The 20,711-nt window shown below is 39.8% G+C and overlaps 1 protein-coding gene across 1 annotated transcript in view; it reads left to right on the forward strand.

Moving 5' to 3' along the window:
- Window positions 1–19,563, forward strand: part of NECAB3 (N-terminal EF-hand calcium binding protein 3) — a 31,896-nt gene extending 12,333 nt beyond the window's left edge. The window contains exons 5-13 of the mRNA XM_053453985.1: window positions 460–557; window positions 8,478–8,614; window positions 8,967–9,079; window positions 9,153–9,232; window positions 11,483–11,536; window positions 13,774–13,886; window positions 16,890–16,967; window positions 18,945–19,036; window positions 19,312–19,563. Coding sequence (XP_053309960.1) covers window positions 460–557; window positions 8,478–8,614; window positions 8,967–9,079; window positions 9,153–9,232; window positions 11,483–11,536; window positions 13,774–13,886; window positions 16,890–16,967; window positions 18,945–19,036; window positions 19,312–19,340 — 794 coding nt within the window. The 3' untranslated portion in view covers window positions 19,341–19,563. The remainder of the gene's footprint in view (window positions 1–459; window positions 558–8,477; window positions 8,615–8,966; window positions 9,080–9,152; window positions 9,233–11,482; window positions 11,537–13,773; window positions 13,887–16,889; window positions 16,968–18,944; window positions 19,037–19,311) is intronic.
- Window positions 19,564–20,711: the final 1,148 nt, after the last annotated feature.

Consider the following 20,711-nt stretch of genomic DNA (forward strand, 5'->3'; position numbering starts at 1 on the left):
TTGTCACTTCTGTATACAAAATAAATCTGGGTAATGGAGTTAAGTTGCTGATTGTTGTTGATTGGTTCACGCAGCCTTTTTAAAGGCGGGGAAAGCAAAGGGCTGATAACTTTAGGACAGGGATTTGATTGGATAATTCTGGCTCTGCCACAGGCCGTCACCGAACGCAGCTTCCATTATGTGAAATTTTAAACTAAAAATCTCCAGAACGATGACACTAACCAACAAACCAAAAGCACAAGCCATTTCAAATAATGGATTTAATTACAGTAACAACTGTAATGGCAGAAGTTCCAATTAAGTATTTCTGTAGAATACTTTCTACAGAAGTCTTTTGCCTTCCCCATTCAGGTCGCTTTATGTATCCAATGCTTGGTCGGTGCTGAAATCATCATAAAAATACTGGAACTGCAATTCCAAATTCTATTTTTCCCACTTTTTATTTCCTACTTATTTCAGATTACTTTTCCGAATACCTGGGGGAGTACAGGAACGTCCTCTCGGCCTTGGAGAATTTAAATACTACTATATTAACTGCTATGGACAAAACGAAGCTGGTGAGAATCTGTTTTATATAAAGCAGATATACGATGTACTACATTTTATTATTTAAGGTTGGTTTATGATAGAGTCAGATGGGTATCCAGATTCAACACTTCTGTTTTTATTTAATTTGAACTTTTTTTTTTGTTGGTTTTCTTTATGTTTTCAGTTGATGCCTCTAATTAGAGACAGACGGTATCTTGACTTTATGCTTTTTTGTGACTTGCTATGTGTGGTCCTTTTTCTCTATTAAAGATGAATTTGAATTTAAAAAGCATGTTCTAAACATACCTGATGGCAACAAAACAAACCCAAAAAGGGGAGCTACTCTGGAGGTATAGATCTCCCAATTTCTCCCGAGAAATGTATTTTATTTTACATGACTTATGGACACATTTTTGCTGTATTATACACAATACTATGACGTTTATGGCTGTAGAACCCTGTGATACCCAGCTTCTGAAAAAAATGGGACGGGGTGATTTGGGTCGAGGAACCAAAAAACATCCAAGATCTCAGCTGATCTCATGTTTCCACATGAACATGCTAGCAACACGCAATTGAGTTAACACAGTGTAGGAAACGCGTAACTTAGTAGTTTATCTAGGATATGTAGCAGTTGTGCTACGCATTGTAGGCCATGTTCCTTCCTGTCCAAAATCAGTTTTCTATGGAGGAAAAGAAAAGCATAAGGAAGGCATACATCCCAAGTGACCCGGTTTTCACATGACATCATTGCTTTTGAGGGCAATGTGGATCATGGGCCAGTTGGGGAGATCTTGACCGGCCCAGAGAGCTATAAAATCAATAGAGGTCTGTGCTACTGTAGCTCCTATGTGGCCACCTTCCAATGCTCTACAGCCGAGCATCCACCGGTGGCTCTTCAGGTAAGTTGGGCAACCCAATGCCGCCTTTAGGGCCACACTTACCCTAACCTTTATTTCTGCTCTTTGCCTCCTCTATTCACACGCACAATACAGGGTGTCCCGATTTGGACACCTTAAACTTTTGGGGATATGGAAAGGGGGTTTATTAAAGCAGCCTCTTAGATTGTCTATCCTAAATCCACCTCTAAATATCCCTGTAAATCTCAGTAGGTTTTAGTTACAGATGCATATTGCGGGGAAAATATGTGCTGGAGATGTGCTTTATGTTACAAATATATATATATCTTTTTTTTAAAGCCGCTCTGAGCGCACACAGTGTCCGTATATTAATGCTCCCCCGGTGTGTGTCCACATTATGGGCTACAAAATATAGGTCACGAGGAGCATGAAAAGGAAGCGGAGACGTCAGAAATGCTGAGCTTAGCGATTGTGTGCAGTTCTGTAAAAGAAGACGATGGGTTTATTTAAGACCTCCGAACACCTCACAGTTTGTAGCTTCTGCTGAATAGAGGAAGGGGAGACGATATCTGGTGTTAAAAACATGGTTAAAGTCTCGAAAATTACATAGAAAAACAGTAGGGGGTGTAATAGGGAGGCTTCCAAAAATCAATAGCAGTAATTGGGATGGTTTGTATGGAAAGAGATAATAACAGTAGGTAATTTAAACTGAGAGCGATGCATGTGTTGTGGTTAGAAGAGATGCTAGAGTTTGGGCTTCACTTTGTGACCTCTTAATACCTCTTTATTTAACAGAGTTTGGCATTAAAAAGAATACAGCATGTATTTACGCATATTAATTTATAAAGCTATGTCTCCTGTTTCTATACACGATATTGAGATTTTAGAATATGGTGATGCCCTCATACCCAGCAAACATTCTGCCCTCCTAGAAAATAGGGGCATCAGGCGAAGAAAAGAGGGACATGGTGGGTTAGGTACCTAATAGACTATCCCTCCTACAAAGGAAGGCTTGGGAAATATGGTATACAGATACAGGAGTGGATCATGAATTCAGCACCTGTGAAAATCTAATCTAGCTCTGGCTCAGAGTTGGGTTTAAGGGTTCCCAGCATAAGAATCATGGCGTATGTAGATCCGGACCTCACCTAATATCCTGGTATCATTATACAGAACGATGAAGAACAGGTTCACTCACTTATCTAGCTAGGAAGATAAAGTACCAGACAGTGGGGTATTCTGGCCTTGGCCCCCATCAGTGAGGGGGCACTAGGGGCAATTAGCCTCCATAGTGCGCCAGAGCTCATAGTGGGACAGTAAACATCCCCTTTGGGGCAGTCAACATCTCTTTTGGAACCATTGAACCAGCCCATTTATACCGCGGAGGTCTCCGTAAAAATGTGCTTGAAGGAAAACAAAAGGATAAGGCATGCATACTATATGGCTCATCGTTAGAGATGGAGGAAATAGTAGAAATGCTTATGGGTTATGAGTAGGGCCTGGCCTGTCCATACGCCAATCTAAAGCATTAGCAACAACACAAAGCTACATTTTTAGCTGTTCCAGTGATTTTAGTGAATGGTGCTTTGGGGTTAGAGGGTATTTGGGACAATATCTGGTTTTGATACGAAGGTAGAGAACTGGACTTTGTAATTAAAATCTGGATCAATTTCCTTGCTGTCAAGAGGTTGATTTAAGAAGGAGCCTCCGTGTGCATGTTAACATCCAAGCCATTCTTTAAATATATTATCTACTAATTGAGCGTGGCCTGATTGCTCTCGCTATGGGCTTTGGGCAAAGAGTTAATAGGAATGACCTGGTATCTTTCTTCCCCTTTGGCTTTATTGTCTACGGCAGTAATTGCAGAAAGCCAGAAGGAAGGATGCTGCAATAATGTCTGGAGAGGCTCCCAAATGCTAATGCGCTCTGCTATACATAACAGCACTGCAGTGCCTGACACAGAGCCGAGACGGGAGAGGGGGGACAAGGGAGCGAAGCAACGAGAAAAGGATGGGAGAGATTAAAACGTCCGTAATACTACAACACCTACAAGATCAGCCAGTTGGTGGCCTTTGGAAGTCCTGGGATATAGGGGCTGGCACTATAGTAGGAATAAGGTCAAATGAGCAGAGAGTTATAAAGGTATGTAAGGCTTGGAGATACGGATTGAAGAAAAAAGTATGGAGGGGAGAGGGGGACAAAAAAAGGATAGAACGAGAGGTATTTCAGTGAAGGTAGGGAGGGAGGGATGAGAATTGAGGGATGAGAATTAAGGGATGTGTTGTATGGTAGACAAATTGTTAAGCTAGAATAGAGAAAGGAAGGGGATTTGGAGCTAAAGAGATACCGCAAAGGGAGTGGGAGGGTATCAATTGGTAACAGAAAAGAAAGAGCATGGAAGGAGGAGGGCAAATTTGCAAAAAAAATAAAAAAAAGAGTTTGTTAAAAAAAAAAGGCATACAGAGACAAAATAATGGGAAACCCATATTAAAAAGAGGTAGAACAGTTTTTATTTTTACTTATTTGGTAAAGGAGATGCTGCGTTCGCTTCGGCTTCCTTTGTACTAAATCTGGTGCGGATTTTACCGTTTGATCGCTCTCGCTGCTCAGAGATAATCAGATGGAGGAGCAGAGCAACACGGAACACGATGACTCAGACTTACGATTATATTTAAACACATACCTTTAGCTGCTTACAGTCGCCATTGGGCCCTAGGGAACGGCCCCTTTTGTCCTGTGGACATTTTGCATTTAATATATATATATATATATATGCATTTGATCTTCAAATCCTCTGGTGCAACCCTTAAACATGTTCTTCAATTTCACGTAATCATAAATACTGAGTAATTCCCTAGGACAGCTAGTGCAAGAGGAGCCTCCATCCAGAAACGTTGTTCCTACAAATGTGAACCAATCTACTGCTATATTGATGGTATATGGTGAAAGCCGTTGGGTTGCTAGTAGTTTTTGGATTCAAAATTTGTCCCTGTAAGCCTTAGCTCCTCTTATTTAAATATTCTACTATACATACACCCTTTAAACTGTTTCCATTGCTTAGAATACTGACAGCTCTCTACACAGAGGAGGTCATTCTAACGCATAGTATTCAGTCTACCAATGTTGAGGCTCTCTGTTGATGAGATGTTGTTGCTCATGCATCTCCATGCTATGAACAGAGGAACAAGGAACATAGGAACCACAAAATACAATTAGGTTGCGGAATCTAAGAATGTCATGCATTCTATGTCCTTGTTTGTTTGCTGCCGGAAACAACCTCTAATTAAAGCTTTGTAGGATTTAAGTGTTTAAAGACATTTAAATATCCATCTAAGTATACATTTCAACTAGCTGTACTACACACAGCTGGTTATTTAGTTACTTTTTGCCTGGTAAAATGTTAATATATTTGTGAAACCAATATAGTGTTACCTAATTACCACAGAATATACACCTATATGCCGTGTCCATGGCATAAGCCCAATTTCCTCATAAGCATGCAATTTACCTTGCTTCCTCATTTCTACTTCCCCATTATGGGGCTATAATTTTATATATCACTATTTGTCTAGCTTAAAATAACAAAAAGAAGTAACAAAGATTACATTTGCCGTAGTTGACACAACGTGACTGTTGTCCACTACCAGCTGAATCGGTCAAAAATGAACTGGGCCTCATAAAATGGAATTTCTCATGTGGTCTCCTCCTTCCGTAGCTCTGAGATGTCAAGGTGCTCATGAGTAGAGCAAGTGTATTAAACAGTTCAAAAATCAAAACTTTGATCAGCAACATCAACACTTTGTTGGACATTTTTACTTTTTAGGTGCTTCTGTCCTTCTACACACATGCTAATTCAATATCCTAAATGCATGGATGGATGCATCCCATGATGGTGGGATGACAACCTGGCTTTCACATCTGGGTCACTCATAGAATATGTTGGTCCATGAACTTCAGGTTTTGACCGTACAATCTAACATTTGGAAGACATTTTACATCTCTGTGGCATAAAACAAAAATGATCCTTCGCCTCACTCTGCCTACCCCAATCTCATCCTTCATGCAGCCTGGTCATTCATTATGAATGAAGGTTTTAACATTGGAAGAGCTGTATCAGTTGTGGTCTCTGCAGGACTTCCACTGTTCCTGATTTGTATTAGTGCTTCAGGGACATTATCGCATGGCCCGCAGTGAATCTCATGAAATTTCACAGTCCCTCAATGGCTCACGGCACACAGTAGAATGAAAAGCCTTTATATATTTATAAGTATGCTAAATACCAAGGAGAATTAACTGAGGCAGCATATTTGAGAAGTTTAAAGAGCGTGGGAGGTTGTGTTTTTAGTTTATTATGCTATTAATGTCCCTAGGAAATAGTTTTTTTTTTTGCAGTGCATCTTTTACTTGTTCCATATAATTCAGACCCCCAGTTCTTAAATTGAGATTGGAAACCCTTTCTGATTAATGAATGGGAAACTTTTAAACATGAGATCATGCAAACCCATGTATATTGTATGTGAATTTCATTTTTTTTAAACAGGCTTGCTCTGTTATAAAGTATATTGCATACAATCTATTCCTAGAACTCATTAGTTACATCACCTAACACACCATAAAGGGTAATTTTGCGTGTTGCATGCGAGGACATGCAAGTTCTCATTCAACTCACATGTCCTCATATGAAGCACAAAATTTAAGGTTGCATTTACTCACAACACGTATGCAAGGGACATGTAACCAAGATCAAGTCTGTTTAGTGGCTTTAACACTTCACTTAACTAATCACTTAGCAAATAGGCCTCATGGAGTATGAGGGTTATACAGCCTCTGTATACATGCCAAGGGTCATTCTGTTTAAGCTCGCTGAAGCGATAGATCTTTTATAAATCTAGAAACATATTGAGCCAACTGTTTTGTCTTGATTCAGATCTTTATAAAATATACTTATTCAGGGCACATTATCAGGAAACACTTAAAAAGCCCCCTTTTAAATACATAGCATTTCATCCTACCGTGGGGCATTTCTGACACCATTAGCATGTAGCAGCATGGAAAATTACTATAACTGTTACAAAAATAGCATTTCCCTTTATGTCTGCGGAACAAAGCCTATCTCCCCACAGTGATAAACAGTCTGCGGGTTTGGACAGACTCAGGTATTTTCTATTGACAGCAGTGAATTCTCTTTTGATTTGACTAGTGTTTGTTAAGTTGGGATGTGGAACTTGCAGGTTGACATAATGCCGCAATCATTTAAGCGTGGCTGTTCCAACTCTACTCTTTAATGGTTTTAATGGTTAAGTGGGACAGGTGGCTTTTGAAAACCTAGGCGCCCTATTTACCTGAACATAAGCCAGGGTTGTTTTGTATTCATGTACCTATGGAATCTTGATTTAAAGCAGAAGGAAACCTGAGTACTGTCAGAATCTACTTATACATAGTATAGAATCTACTTAAAAATTGTCAAAATGTTCTGTAGAACAAAGATTTAATTATCTTTGGCCCAGAGACATGGAACAATTGTCCAATGGACAGCTCTTGTGTTTTTTTACATAATGTTTGCATACAGGAATTATTTAATAAAATAGTCACATGGCTTTGGGCTGCTCTTCTGAGGTTTGCAGGAAAGCTGAAAGTTTCCATGTGCTAATATTACTGTGAATTATGCAGGACCCACTCCACCTTTCATGCAGGAGAAGTTCGTTTGAGCTGGCCCTTTATAATGCATGGTGAGTCCGAATCCTCGCCATGCATTTGCCCTCTTTCCTGTTCCCAGCTCCTTTGGCCGAACACATCTCCTGATGGTCAATGGGCATCTTTGCTATATTTACCACCAGCTCAGAGTGGCCTAAATGCAGACATCCCAACTCTCTCGGATATTCCATGAGACTCCCGCCTTTTTAATAGTGTCTCCCTGACGTCTGTAAACTGTAACGGGCTCTCGAAAATAGAGTGAGCGTGAGAGAGAGTTCAGTTATGACCATTGAACTCTGTCTTGTGCTCGCTCTCAAAATAAATCTGTGCTTGGGTGTGCCCGGGTGGCCCTCCTCTGTGGCGTGTCCTGATTGGTCTCTCTTTGTGCCAACTAACCCATCAGTTTTCTCTGTAGGCAGGCTTTACTGTGTAAACCCCGCCTATTGAAAAAACGAATAGGTTAGTTAGCACAAGAGAGACCAATCAGGATGTGCGCTGTGTCTCTCGCTCTCCTGGGTTCTCTAGAGCCTGTCTACTACAGAGGAGGACTAGGGCACAAGTACCAGGGGCCTGGAGGACCATCATAAACGTTTGGTGGCTGGGGGGGCACAGTGGCCGGTGGAGCCTGAAATGATGGGATGTCTGTAAATAAGGGCCCCTTGAGCGCATGCTTCAAGCAGCAAAAACTGATTCCATGGAATCTTTCAAACCTGGCATAAAGATTACCATTGGCAACAGCTATATTAATATTAAACCAGTGACTGCATCTATGCATGGCTCCCATGATCCATGTGCTCAGGTGCACACGTGGACTTGAGGAAAGGAGAATTTGCACAACTCCAGGCAGAATTCTTATTGCCAGGGTATGCAATATGTTCACAAATAGTAGAAATGCACCTCCCGGTTATATTTATCTCTTTTATTCATATCCTGGCTGTGTTTATTTTAGGAGCAATCTGGTATCGCTCGTCAAATAAATATATACTGAACATGGGTTGAGGTCATGTTGAGTCTTCTTCCCTTTAATTCCTTACATTGTACACCTGAATTCCTACTGTCAACTTGTGCAAAGCGTCTCTAAAATAACTTCCGTATTGTGCAACAGACAGCCAATCTAATGAGTCATCACGTCTCACGTGACCTACTGCAGATTCCTCTTGGTTGCCACGTTTCTTCTGTATAGGAAGCCAGGTTCAAGCCATAGGTTTAAAAAGTTGGTGAAGAAGACAGTAGCTTGAGGCAAGGAACTCAGAAGCTAACTGGTAGAAGGAAGGCAATTTGCTTGTTGCAGCAGCAGGCTATATTAACGTGAAAGTTCTACTGTTTTGTGTTCTTCTTTAATATATTTTACATAATTTCTTGCTATCGATGTAACGTCCGTTACCTCCCCTTTAGGATTATGAGAATTCTTCCCAGATAGAACAGTTTGTGACACGGTTCCTCATTCGGGAGACAATGAACCAGCTCCATTCCCTCCAAAACTCTCTAGAATCTGCTTTGGAAACAATTGAGGGTCAAGATGGCCAAGAAAGGTAGGTCAGAGATATTTCCATAGATGGGACAGCAGCCACTCACACTTTCTCTAATATCTTTCCAGTTATGAGGACTGATGGCACAGGTGATACAGTTATAGGCAGAATTTATTCTTGACCTAGGGTCACCAAAAACTATTACCCTTGGATGACTCACTTTGAAGCCTTGTTGTGTACGGAACAGCCTATCCATCCCCAATCTAATTTGAATCAAACTACTAGCCAATCAAGGGGAAAGGGTCAGAGATTGCTCTAGAAGATAATTAATTTGAGACCAGGTGATGCAGCCAGTTTCCTGTATACCAGCCACAAATGCGCTTTGCCTAATTCTTTCTCTTTCTCACCTATTAAGACAGGGTGTAAGGAAGGCAGAGCCCCAGCGGGTTGGCCGTAGGTGCAACCGCAGGAATCAGAAATCTCTCTGTCTTTCTCCAACGGATCCTTATTCTGGAATCCTCACCACAGGTAACTTTATCTGCTCTCCCCACACGGTGGCCGGTCTTATAACCGTCCATAAACATGTCTTCGTCTGTCGTAGGTCTGCCTGTAGATTGTGATAGCCAGTGGTCTGCGCAGATCAACCGCCTGCAACAGCTCATTGACAAGCTGGAGTACACGGTGAGCATAGCCTGACCGATCTTCTCAGTTACTTGACTATAGCCCACCCTTTCATAGTCTATTTGGGTTTTTTTGTAGTTACTCCTATATTAAGGGTCTACGTAGAAAATATTCACCGATTTACGGAATTATCATGTTTCCCCATAACATGACATTTGCAAAAATAAAAAAATTTGAGGTACACCCCAACAAGCATTTAAATACAGATTTAGGGTTGCTGCTGAAATGGCCATGTGCATAGTGCTGGGCTATATATATATATATATATATATATGCTATGTGTTCTATAACATGACATATTCCCGTAAACGTTACTGTTCCTAATAGTTCGGTTTCCGTCTGAAGGAGAAACCATGGTTTTGAGAGCTTTCCTGACTTCTTATATTATTTTCCGAATGTAACGGCCCACTAAAAGTATCACAAACTGAAATAAATGCGAGTATGATGTTGGCCAGGTCTTAGGGGACCTCCAAACATTCTTACTGCACAAGCGTGGCCTTTGAAACCGGCCCTAATGACACCTTCTGTAATTTGATCAGCAGGCAAGCAGACATTAGGGGGTTATCGGCCTTATTTTCGTCGTACGTTAGCTCTTCTGTGCTTTGTTCCATAACGTAACACATGAGAGCGTTATTGTTTTCACAATGCAAAGCAGTGTGTTCTGAGACACCATCAGACATAGAGAGTGGGGGCCCTGGAATATATCCTACGGGGGGGCCGGTTTTTCTGCTACACCGCTGACTGCGTAAGGGAATGGCAATTTATACAATGGAGCTGGCGCTAAGAAGAAGCGGGCTGATTGTGTTTTCTGTTTTACTGTGTATTAGGTATTCTACTGGCCACATTCCCAGGTTTGCCCCGTGTTCAGAAATAACTTTTTTTGTTGTATGCCAGAAATTAAAACCCATTCATGTGTATTCAAGTGAGGAGTAAACAGAGGACTGTCTTCATACGGCCAACGCCGTATTACAATCTATTACAGACCATACCAGTCCTAGCAATCACTGATTGTCCGGCTGGTGCTCCCATGATGCTCAGCTAGCCCATCGGTGCACCGGAGCATCATGGGAATTGTAGTCTGTAGCAGCTGGTCTTCTCATAGGTGGCTTCTCGAAGAAGCCGATCCATGTTAATTTATATTACTTATAAACATAATATTTATACATCTGTGTAAACATATGGTCAAAATATTGCAAAATTCACATTTCTATAAAATAGCAGAATGACAGATTTATCACACAGCTTGTTACTTCTTCACTTTGTCACCTAGTTTAAAGTTTTTTTTTGAGTTCAGAACCAAAGTAAGTCAGTATAAATAGGTTACATAAACAATAACGTGCCAATCCTATGAAATAAATAAATGCATGGGATGCAACGGCAAAATAATATCTAGTGCAGGGAGTGATACGCCAAAAAGCATTAATAAAATGCATTAACAGCTAATATGTAGAATGGGGACAATAGCGAGGGGCTGTATGGAGCGACAGGGGGAGTTATTGGGAAGGGTCACACGGAGCAATAGGAAGGGGTATATGAAGCAGTAGGGGTTATAGTGAGGGGAGCTATAGGAGGAGTTTTAATAGGAGGAGTTATAAGGAGGGGTTATATACAGCAATGGGAGGAGTTATAAGGAGAGGTTACATAGAGCAAGGGGGAGTTATAAGGAGGGGATATATTGAGCAAAGGGAGGAGTTATAAGGAGGGGTTACATAGAGCAATGGGAGGAGTTATAAGGATACTTTATATTGCGCAAAGGGAGGAGTTATAAGGAGGTGTTATATAGAGCAATGGGAGGAGGTAAGTAGGGCAGGGTTGTCGGTTTTGCCCTACGCTGACATCACATTCACTGCTGGATGTGGAGGAAAGAAGAAGGGGCATAGGGGCATTGCTGCTGGGCAGCTCAAGTGTACCCCTGTCACCTTGCTGTGCCTGGGGCTGCTGCTCTTCTTGCCCCATGGGTGTTACCACCCTAGGAAATAGGAGTGGTTATAGGGGGCGTTAGAAGGAACCATAGGAGGAGTAATAGGGGATTACATGGAACAATATGAGGAGTTTCAGGGAGAGGTTATATGAAGAACTATAGGGATTGCAGAGTGAAGCGCTGAGAGGTGTTATTGGGACAGATACAACTTCTAGGAAATGTTATTCTATAGCAATAAAAACAGATATAAGAGACCGATATATGGAGCAGTAGGAGGCGATATAGATTTAATTATGTATACCTAAATATATTTTTGAAATTACTTGCAGAGTCCTCGTCTGGAACCACTGAAAGAAGAGGTGGATCTTGATGTTGCAGAGAAAGTAAGCCTGTACAGTATTTAGTACTTGCTATGGCCTACATGGATTATTATTATTATATATTAATTGATATGGCGCCATCCTATTCTGCAGCGCTGTAGAACGGGTAAACAGGACCATTTAGATTTACAGAAACAAAAGGCGAGGAGAGCCCTGGTCAAAAGAGCTTACATAGGGAGAACTATGCATATGACGTAGACCTTTTTGTAGGCATTGTGATCATCTGCATTAAATGTATATAAAGCTAATAAATGGTAAGGCATTCGTTATGTTATGCCATAGAAAGACAGAAACCACATTTGGTAAAGATGATACCTTTATTGGCTAACTGACATAATGGATTGCAAGCTTTCAAGCCTACCTAGGTCTCTTCTTCAGGCATTATTATACATCATGCATAATGTAAGATGTATAATATAAGAAGAGACCCAGATAGTCTTGAAAGCTTGCAATCCATTATATGTCAGTTAGCCAATAAAGGTATCATCTTTATGGAATTTGCTTTGTCTTTCACCATGATATTCTTTAAATTCAGCAGCATCACATTTACAATTGAAGCCAATTAGTGTCTTTCCCCGCAGCCCAACAGACCTCCATATGTTGGTTTTCTGCACGCATCACACCTTCGCACGTCGAAGGTGTCGATATTTAAAACAGGGGCCAAAACCTCACTCCAGTGATCTGTCGCCTTTTGTTTTGGAGAATTGAGGAAGAGATTGATAAATCTACGGCGGCATGAAAGAGAAGAAATTTAGGTCATAATCAAACTCCTATGCCGTGTTTCTAAATCCCACCTAAAGCCAGGGGGTAAAGGAAATGAAATCCAGCAATTACAAAAAATAAAGCAACCCCTAATGCCCCAAGTATACACTTATTTAGAAATGGTTAAAAAGGTGATATTGTGGCGAATATATTCTGAGAGGTTATTTATATTGAGTAATTTTGATGCAAAGCGTGACAGATTCTCTTATTGCCATAGCAACCAGAAGAATAATGCTGCTGACTGTTCTATTGGTTGCCAGGGTGATAAGGCCACTTATCTTTGCACTAGAATAGCTCTTTATAAATTAAGCTAAAATACAAAATGGAAGGCAAAATTGGATCAAAAAAGGGAAGTAGGCATTATTGATTATAGAAATGAAAAAAGCTTAGTGTTGCCCAGCCGAAAACCAAGATAAGCACAGGAATAAAATTATATATTATTTCCAATTGCTGTTATAAAATATGCCAAGTGGAAGCAGTAAATAAACTCCTTTCACACGCAAAACCTTGTTTCACAAACACTGACTTCATCGGAGGAGCCCAGAACTTCGACTTTAAATGTCCTGAGAAGTAGAAGGCACTAGATAGCCCACATCATGTATGGCTTTGGATTGCAGCTTTTGGGTTTCTAGCCATTTTTGTGCTTTTAGCAGCAATAGAGCAACTTATTTTTTATTTTATCGCAAGTTATCGATTAGAACAGTCGGTTGCAAAGGGATTATTGTTATCGTTAATTCAGCATGCGCCGCAGGATCTGGAGTAATCAGGGATTGATCTAACAACGTTCTCCACTACAATGTGTTTGTTGAAACTGTACATGCATCATTGTAATCTCTTTTAAAACTTACATTGGTACAGGGCAAGATCTTATTCTTATGAGTTGAAAGGATTTTTTTGAGATGAAAGCATATTTGTATAATTCCTGACCGTCTTTGCTAGTTTTTTTTTTCTTTTTTCGATTAACCTCCTAGCCTTCTAATTTTCAAAACAAAGAAAATATAATTGTACGAGCCGCTGCGATCTCAGAAACGACTTACTGATTCTCAGAAAATTGAAGTGGTTCAAGGGTATTGAAAAAACGTGACGTGGAATAGCAATTCTCTAAGATCGGCAGTTGAGAGACTGAAATAAAAACTTTTATACTGTATTTAATGCAAAAAAAAAATAATATATATATATATATAAAAAAAACATATATATATAAAAAAATATATATAAAAATATATATATTAAAAAAAATTTAAAAAATAAAAATAAAACGCACAGCGATGCCCAAGTCATCACCAAAAGTACTTTTTAAATATATATATTTATATATATATATATATATATATATATATATATGGAACCTTTACTTTTCAGCTACTTGGTTAAAATGCATTTAGTGCCAAGGATTTCACACTGAGGCTTTGTAGAGTGACATGCTCAGCACCGCTGGGTTCGATGACTTGTTGGCATCTGTTACTCTTCTTCTACAGAATATCCTGGTGGCACAGAGACAGATGGCAGTGAATGAAAATTACCTGGACCAGTTCAAGCAGTCTCTGAGGCGCTACATGGAATTAACCACGAGCCAGAGCCGCTGCTTACAGTGAGTAATTAACTCTGATTCTCTCTGACCCTCCATCCATAAACCTCCTCTACAAAGTCGCTGAACAGCGGAGTGGATTATCACAGTGGATTTATCAATAGGATGACTGCTGGGCCGGCAACCTGGATTTCTCTGACGTTCTTCCTCGTTACGACAGCGAGAAGCTACTGGTCATACTATGAGATATTGTGCTAAAGTTTAAAAACTACTCGTCATACCATGTACTACGGGGACAATTTGTATACGACAAAAACCAAGTTTGTTTACTAAATCTTGATTTTTCAAGTTAGTTCTGGTTCTACGTCGCTGGCTTCTCCTGCAAGAAAGGGTGAGCTGACCCTGAATAATGCATGATTCAATCAGTAAAGTCACCCCAGACATGTCCCTGATTTAACAATGCATTATACAGGACTAGCTATGCTTCATGCAGATGTTTATTTAGGTTGGACCTTCATAATGCATGGTTTAGCCCTACTTCATGGCTTGAAGTGTCAGATATGGTCAGATGGGGATGAAGTCACGGTAGATGGCCACAACCCAGTGAAAAGCTTGGAATTCTGGAGCTCTTTACGTGTAACCCCTGAAACACATCTGGGAACTGTCATGCCCTTGGATCCTTGCATGTTCTTATGAGTGCAAATGATACTAAAATTATATTATCATACATAACAGCTTGTACGAGGTTTGTAGTAACACAATACTCCATGCCAATTAACAAGCACATATGTGAGCTCTCTGAAACGGTCCAGGATTTTGTTATTACTTACTTAATTACTGTATTACTACTCTAGGAGTGAAGATATTCCTCTGTGTAGCCCATTTAGTCTATCATTTAAGGAAAACCTCATCAGCGATGAAGTCAAAATAAAAGAGTATAAAATCATAAATAAATGAATCATTGCAAACATACCTAATGCTACAAATACTGCCTAGGAGGAACCTTACTCCGAAAGCAATTGCCAGAACCACATTCATCCTCCTCTGCGTATTAATAGTGATATAATATAATTCTTGGACAAGAGGCCATACTCTAAACTGAGGTCTTTACTACCGGAAAAAAAATGGACAGACTGGATGGGTCAAATGGTTCTGCTTCCAAGTTCTATGTTTCATTGAGTTGGTATCCATATTGGGTGCTGCTATCCCTATTTTTGGGTTAGAATATTAATAGATATTCCCATAGTAGGTGTTTGAGAAAGGAGATGGGTCTAGAGATCACTTGTTATTTTTTTTGTAACACAAAAGGTAGAGAAACATATTAAGGAAAAGAAGAAAAAAGGAAACAAAAGTATTTTTGGTTGTATCCACATCATTCTTCCTGTTGAGGTATGATTAAGGCATCTGATATATTTGAACAAGGTCATACTAATGATGCACCGACATAGTTTGACCATTTATCATGGTACAACTTGTATACATTTATGCTTGCTTTAAGCTGGCATATCTGAGAAATCAATACAATTCTGGGTTAAAAAAAAGAGAATATTAACCCCTTAATGACAAAGCCCGTACATGCATTGTTTTCAATGGGTTTTGGGACCGCCCCCATTGTCCTTAAGGGGTTAATAGAAGGATCCTGCTCCTGCATGTTTCGAAAGTATGCATTTTGGTCTTAGAAACAAAACGTAAAGTAAGTAAAGTAAGCTCTAAATCCTTAAAAGGGATTTCCTGCGGAAGTGTAGAACGATTAGGTAAGAGTTAATTTAATCAGAATTAATGAGTGTGAGAAAAAGACCAAATTTCCCAAGTATGCAAACTTGTTGATCCAGAGGAAGATAAACCAAATAACAGCCGGCGCAATTTTTAAAATTATCTCAGAGGGTAAAGGAAAGTCCTTCAAATAATAATAATAATAATAAAAAAATCCTTCCAATGATTTGTCTTTAAGGATCTTAAGCCTCTTGTGGTTTTTCGGATGGGGTCACCAACTTGTGAAAGATGTTGAGATTGATATATTAGTCATATCTCTAGCAGACTATATATATTCCCATTAAATAGAATTCAACATGCCGTTGATATGTCACCTTTGCAGGTACCGTCTCGTTAAAAATCCCCTTCACTCTGAACCTTCCAGCGACATCCAGTTTGAAAGAAACCTATATAGAAATGTATATATAGATATAATATGCAAGAAGCTCTGTTCTCTGGATCTGCCAAGAACTCAGCTAAATATAAAGGAATGAATGACGCGCTGCATGGTCTTCAAAAACGTACTTAAATTATTGGATTTGGGAACACTCAATTTGCTCTTTTTTTCTTCATTAATCTAAAAATGGATGAAATCTTCGGCTACATGTGAGCTGAAGATAAGCATTTGCATAAATCAACGTAATCATGTTTTAAAGGACCGGAATAACCACATTTGACTACTTATCTGTAATCGTGGATCTATTTTTTTAAAAAATATATATTTTGGTTTTTTGGAATCGAATTTTCATGATCATGCTTTAATTTTTCCATAAATAGAACAGACATTAATGTAAGGAAACCTTTGAAATAGAGATTCGTAAAACAGCTAATTTAACTATTGATACAAATATAAATTTAATTAGAAATGGTAATTATTTTGAAGCATTTTAGGTATTTTTAGTATCCAGCCCTTTGAAATATTAAAGAAAGCCATCAATCATGTACATTTCTGCCGTCAATTATAGAAGTGTATATTTAGTAAATGGTACAGTCATGTCTGAGGAAGCTATGGGGCCATTGAGCCATATCAAGAGGAACCATTGAAGGCTCTGTAGAAATACAGATATATTTGTAATAACACGTGACGCAAACTCACTTTGATTTGGTAAAATGTTTCACCGCACCGGAGCTGTGGCGTTTAATGAGAACGTACCGTAACATTTATATTCAGTGCCGGTTCCGTGTTTTATCAGTAGATTATTACTAGTTTTAATCTGGATTTGAATCAATAATGTAGAATAGTTTGTACAAATGGTATGGTTTTGTTTAAACTGTTTTGACAGCCTTTCATGTCTTGTTTTTACTGGAATTTAGCATTTCTGCTCAGAGACTTAGACCCGAGTCAAGCTTTGTCCTCTACGAGATATGGGAAGACCAGGAGTCGTGGAACAGGTCAGCATTTAAACTCCCGGACCAAATATTGACATAACTTGAAACAGCTGAATGGATGATCAGGGGTCCTTCCCCAAACTTCAAATCCCTGTTAATAATTCCATGGGGCTTAATGGGTAAAACAGGGAAGGAGGTGAGAAGCGACAAAGTGGGATTAGAATTATGGTTGACTTGGCAAATGACATTCTCCAAGACAATAAATGTCTGGCGTTTGATATCGATACAGCGATAACCATTTCTCTCACCGCTTAATCTTAACGTACTTCCAAACAGCTGAACAATGACCTTGAATGTCCGGGTTCTGATGTCTCAGAAGGACTGTCTAATGAAAAGCTATAATGGAACGGCCATAATGCAGTCAGTGTTGCTTGTGGTTGCCAAATGTAATATAATATCCTCAGACAAAGAGCTCAAGGCCAGAGGATAAAATGCTGTATAATGTTAATAAGCAAAGAGGACACGCAGTACAGAACCAGGCATGGCTATGTTTCAGGGAGCAGCGAAGGAAGTTTGCTTCATTGTTTTGTGTTTTCAGCACGTTTCCGCATGCATTCAATGCCGTTGTCCGCTTGTGGCCTGGTTAATGCTTGAACCAGGGGTACCATATTGCATCGCCAGCATGCTGCAGAACAGAAAGTAAAGGGCCTTGGCTTCTTTCCAGGTTGGCAACCAATCACAAGGTGGCCGATGGATATAAATGGCCATAAGCTACTTTTTTATGCCTATTTAGCGCGCGGCCGGGCATATCCAACTGTTGGCCGCCATTAGAGTCTCTGAGAAAGTAACGTGAACACAAAGTAGCTTCCACACCACTAATGGGATAGGACTCCATGAACCAGATAGCTACCAATGAGTCATGGCCCTGACTCACACACCAGTTTGACTGGTTTGGGTTTGGGAAGATATAGGTCTTTCCAATATCAAACATCCTAATAGTTGTCACATGTGTACTTGTTGTTGAAGTGTTGCGAGCGTGGGCTGCTCATTCAGCAAGGGGAATGCCGTTTAGTTCGTCTTTCACACACAGGTGATAGTTTTATAGGGGAAAGCATTTGCTGCCATCTGGTGGCTTTTCAGCTATAACAACTCTATGTGAAAAAGCTGGCCGTTTGATACATAACATGTACAACTTTGTTATCGTTGATTGGCTTATATAGCACTACTCTTATATACGGCAGCACGTATATATATCACATACGGTAGCAAGTAGTGCATGAGACCTGCCAAGGTATTACCCCCCACACACACATCACCTTGCCCTTATCATGCCAGGGCATCAGCCTCTGCCCCAACCACTTTCCGTCATATTCCCCAGCATTGTACAATAGGTAAAGGGGATGTAAACAAGTAGCACATTACATAGCAATTAGACTTACAGAAACCAAAGGTCTGCTACCAGAGGAAGGAAGTAATTGCCCCCCAAGGTGCTCCGATTTCATGTTTTGGGCCACTAACTGAAACTTCTTGTGTTTCACTTGCAGCTCCACATATAGTAACCAAACTGTCTAGAGTAACAAAGACTTTCTGTTATCGTGTTTTGGACAGGACCTGTGCGTCCTGAGCACGTTCTCTGGTTCTGCAGGTTTATTAGCGGGTCATATGGCTGGACTTGCCCCCAGGCAGAAAACGGCCATCCCTCCCCTGATTGCTACACAGCTTAGTCACGAGTCCACAGACTGACACACCTAAGTTTAAGCATGATTTTAAAAAGTTAACGTACAACACGTTCTGCATGGCTTGCATGTATAATGGGGTTATAACCAAGTTTGGTCCATACGTCCATAATGATTAGGAGGGCTTGGAGTCCAAAAGCTTTCTATGTTTTGGAATGTGTGGAAGAATTTAAATTTCTACATTTAGGGTCTGCAGAACGTATGCTATCATTAAGTGGTCTTCAGCTAGCCTGGAGAAGTATTGCCTTTGCAATGCTTTACCTTTGTTACATAACAGAAACACACCTTTATTTCTTTTTCTAAGCCATCTACAATCTGTCCAGAGCAAAACCTTCCAAAGAGTGATTATCGATTATCTGGAGAGTCCAGAACAGACCAGGACGATGCTGTTTCCAGGTGAGACAACAAGAAGAGTCCAGTTCCATTGGGCTTTCATTGAGTCTGCCCAAGAATGGGAACATATTTTTTATTAAAGTATCAAATATTATATATTAATCAATAAAGTGCACTTATAGAATATATAAAATAAGAATGATGAACTTCTGAATAAAGCCCACATTAGACCTCTGTATAACCTCTGTATAACAGTCCAATAATTATTGTACCATGTCATTAAACTGCTGATGTGACTATATATATATATATATATAATTTTTTTTCTGTTTTTGTAGCTTGCTGGTGGAATCTGAGCCATATCTAACGAACGTTTCACGGCAGCAGAAGTCTGTAATATCCCCGAATGTTTGCATGAAATCATTTCCTTTGCTGGATTTCCCGATACTACCTCTTTAACCTCTGAACGCTTCCCAACCCTTAATCCCCAACCACCCTTTCTAACACGGGATGAATTGACAAGCTCTGTATTCCACAAAATCATGGAAAACGTCATTTCAAAATAAAAAAAAAATAAAAAAATAAAAAAATTCGGAATTGTTTCATATTTATATTATCAGGTTTTGTAGGAATTACAAATATAACTTCCCAATATTTTAAAGAGGAACGCAGGGGGTAGGGCTTTAATAAAGGCAAATTGAGGTGCCATTGTGACATGTTTTAAGCAGCATAATGTGTTACATTTATACATTATAATTTATAAACATATTTTCTGCTGTTTTTATATACATTATTGTGACTTTTAGGGCTGTAGGACCCTGTGATACCCTCATATCCAGCAAAAAGAGGGACATTTGGGAATGATCAACTTAACAACCAATTAAAGATGCTGTTCCGTCTACTTTTCTGACTAAACGCAGCATTTGAAGCATCATTCCTAGTATGTCTGAATGCCTAACCCTTTCCCAGAAATCATTCTTTAACCGTGTAAAATAGTCACCGGGCTACTAGCTGTCATGTGATACAAAAGTAACCACCAGGCTCAGAAGGCCACCTGCCAACATTGCTCCGCATTCTGATCTGCACGCTGGATGAACATAAAAGCACTGTCAGCTACCATTACACCATTGGCGGCCATCGGCCTTAGAGTCCGGCCACAGCAGCCACCAATAGGTTGTTGCTATAGAAACAGAAAACCCTTCTTAAAAGTATGTGTTACTTTAATGATAACATGATGATAGATCTGTTAAGCGTGCACGTTAGAGAGTGCCATTAATATTTTATTCAAGTGGAACAGCACCTTTAAACAACCCTCACCTTCATTAAGCAAATTCAGTTCAGTCAAACGCGCAAAGCGGCTTCATACTATGTGATTTATACCATAATCAGTCACGGTAATCGGGTCATCCATCTCTGATGGCATTTTCAATATTTGCTTTTTGATGAATTCTGATGTAACTTTCTAAAACCACAGATTGCAGTGTGATAAATTGTCATACTCTACTCTAATCTCATTGGGAATGCGCTAGTATATGTAACTATTAATTATAACCACTGGATCACGTATGCGAGTCGTGGGTTAATGCATCTGGAATATCTATTTGATCCCTGCAAGAGGCAAAGCTAAGATGCCCAAACAGAAATCTTTGATTCAGGTGGAATAAAAAAAACACATGTCCCCCAACTGTCCCTGTTTAGGAGAGACAGTCTCTCTTAAGTACCCAAATCCTTGTGTTCC

Source organism: Spea bombifrons, chromosome 13 (assembly GCF_027358695.1).
Source record: "Spea bombifrons isolate aSpeBom1 chromosome 13, aSpeBom1.2.pri, whole genome shotgun sequence".
Taxonomy (NCBI): Eukaryota; Metazoa; Chordata; class Amphibia; order Anura; family Pelobatidae; genus Spea; species Spea bombifrons.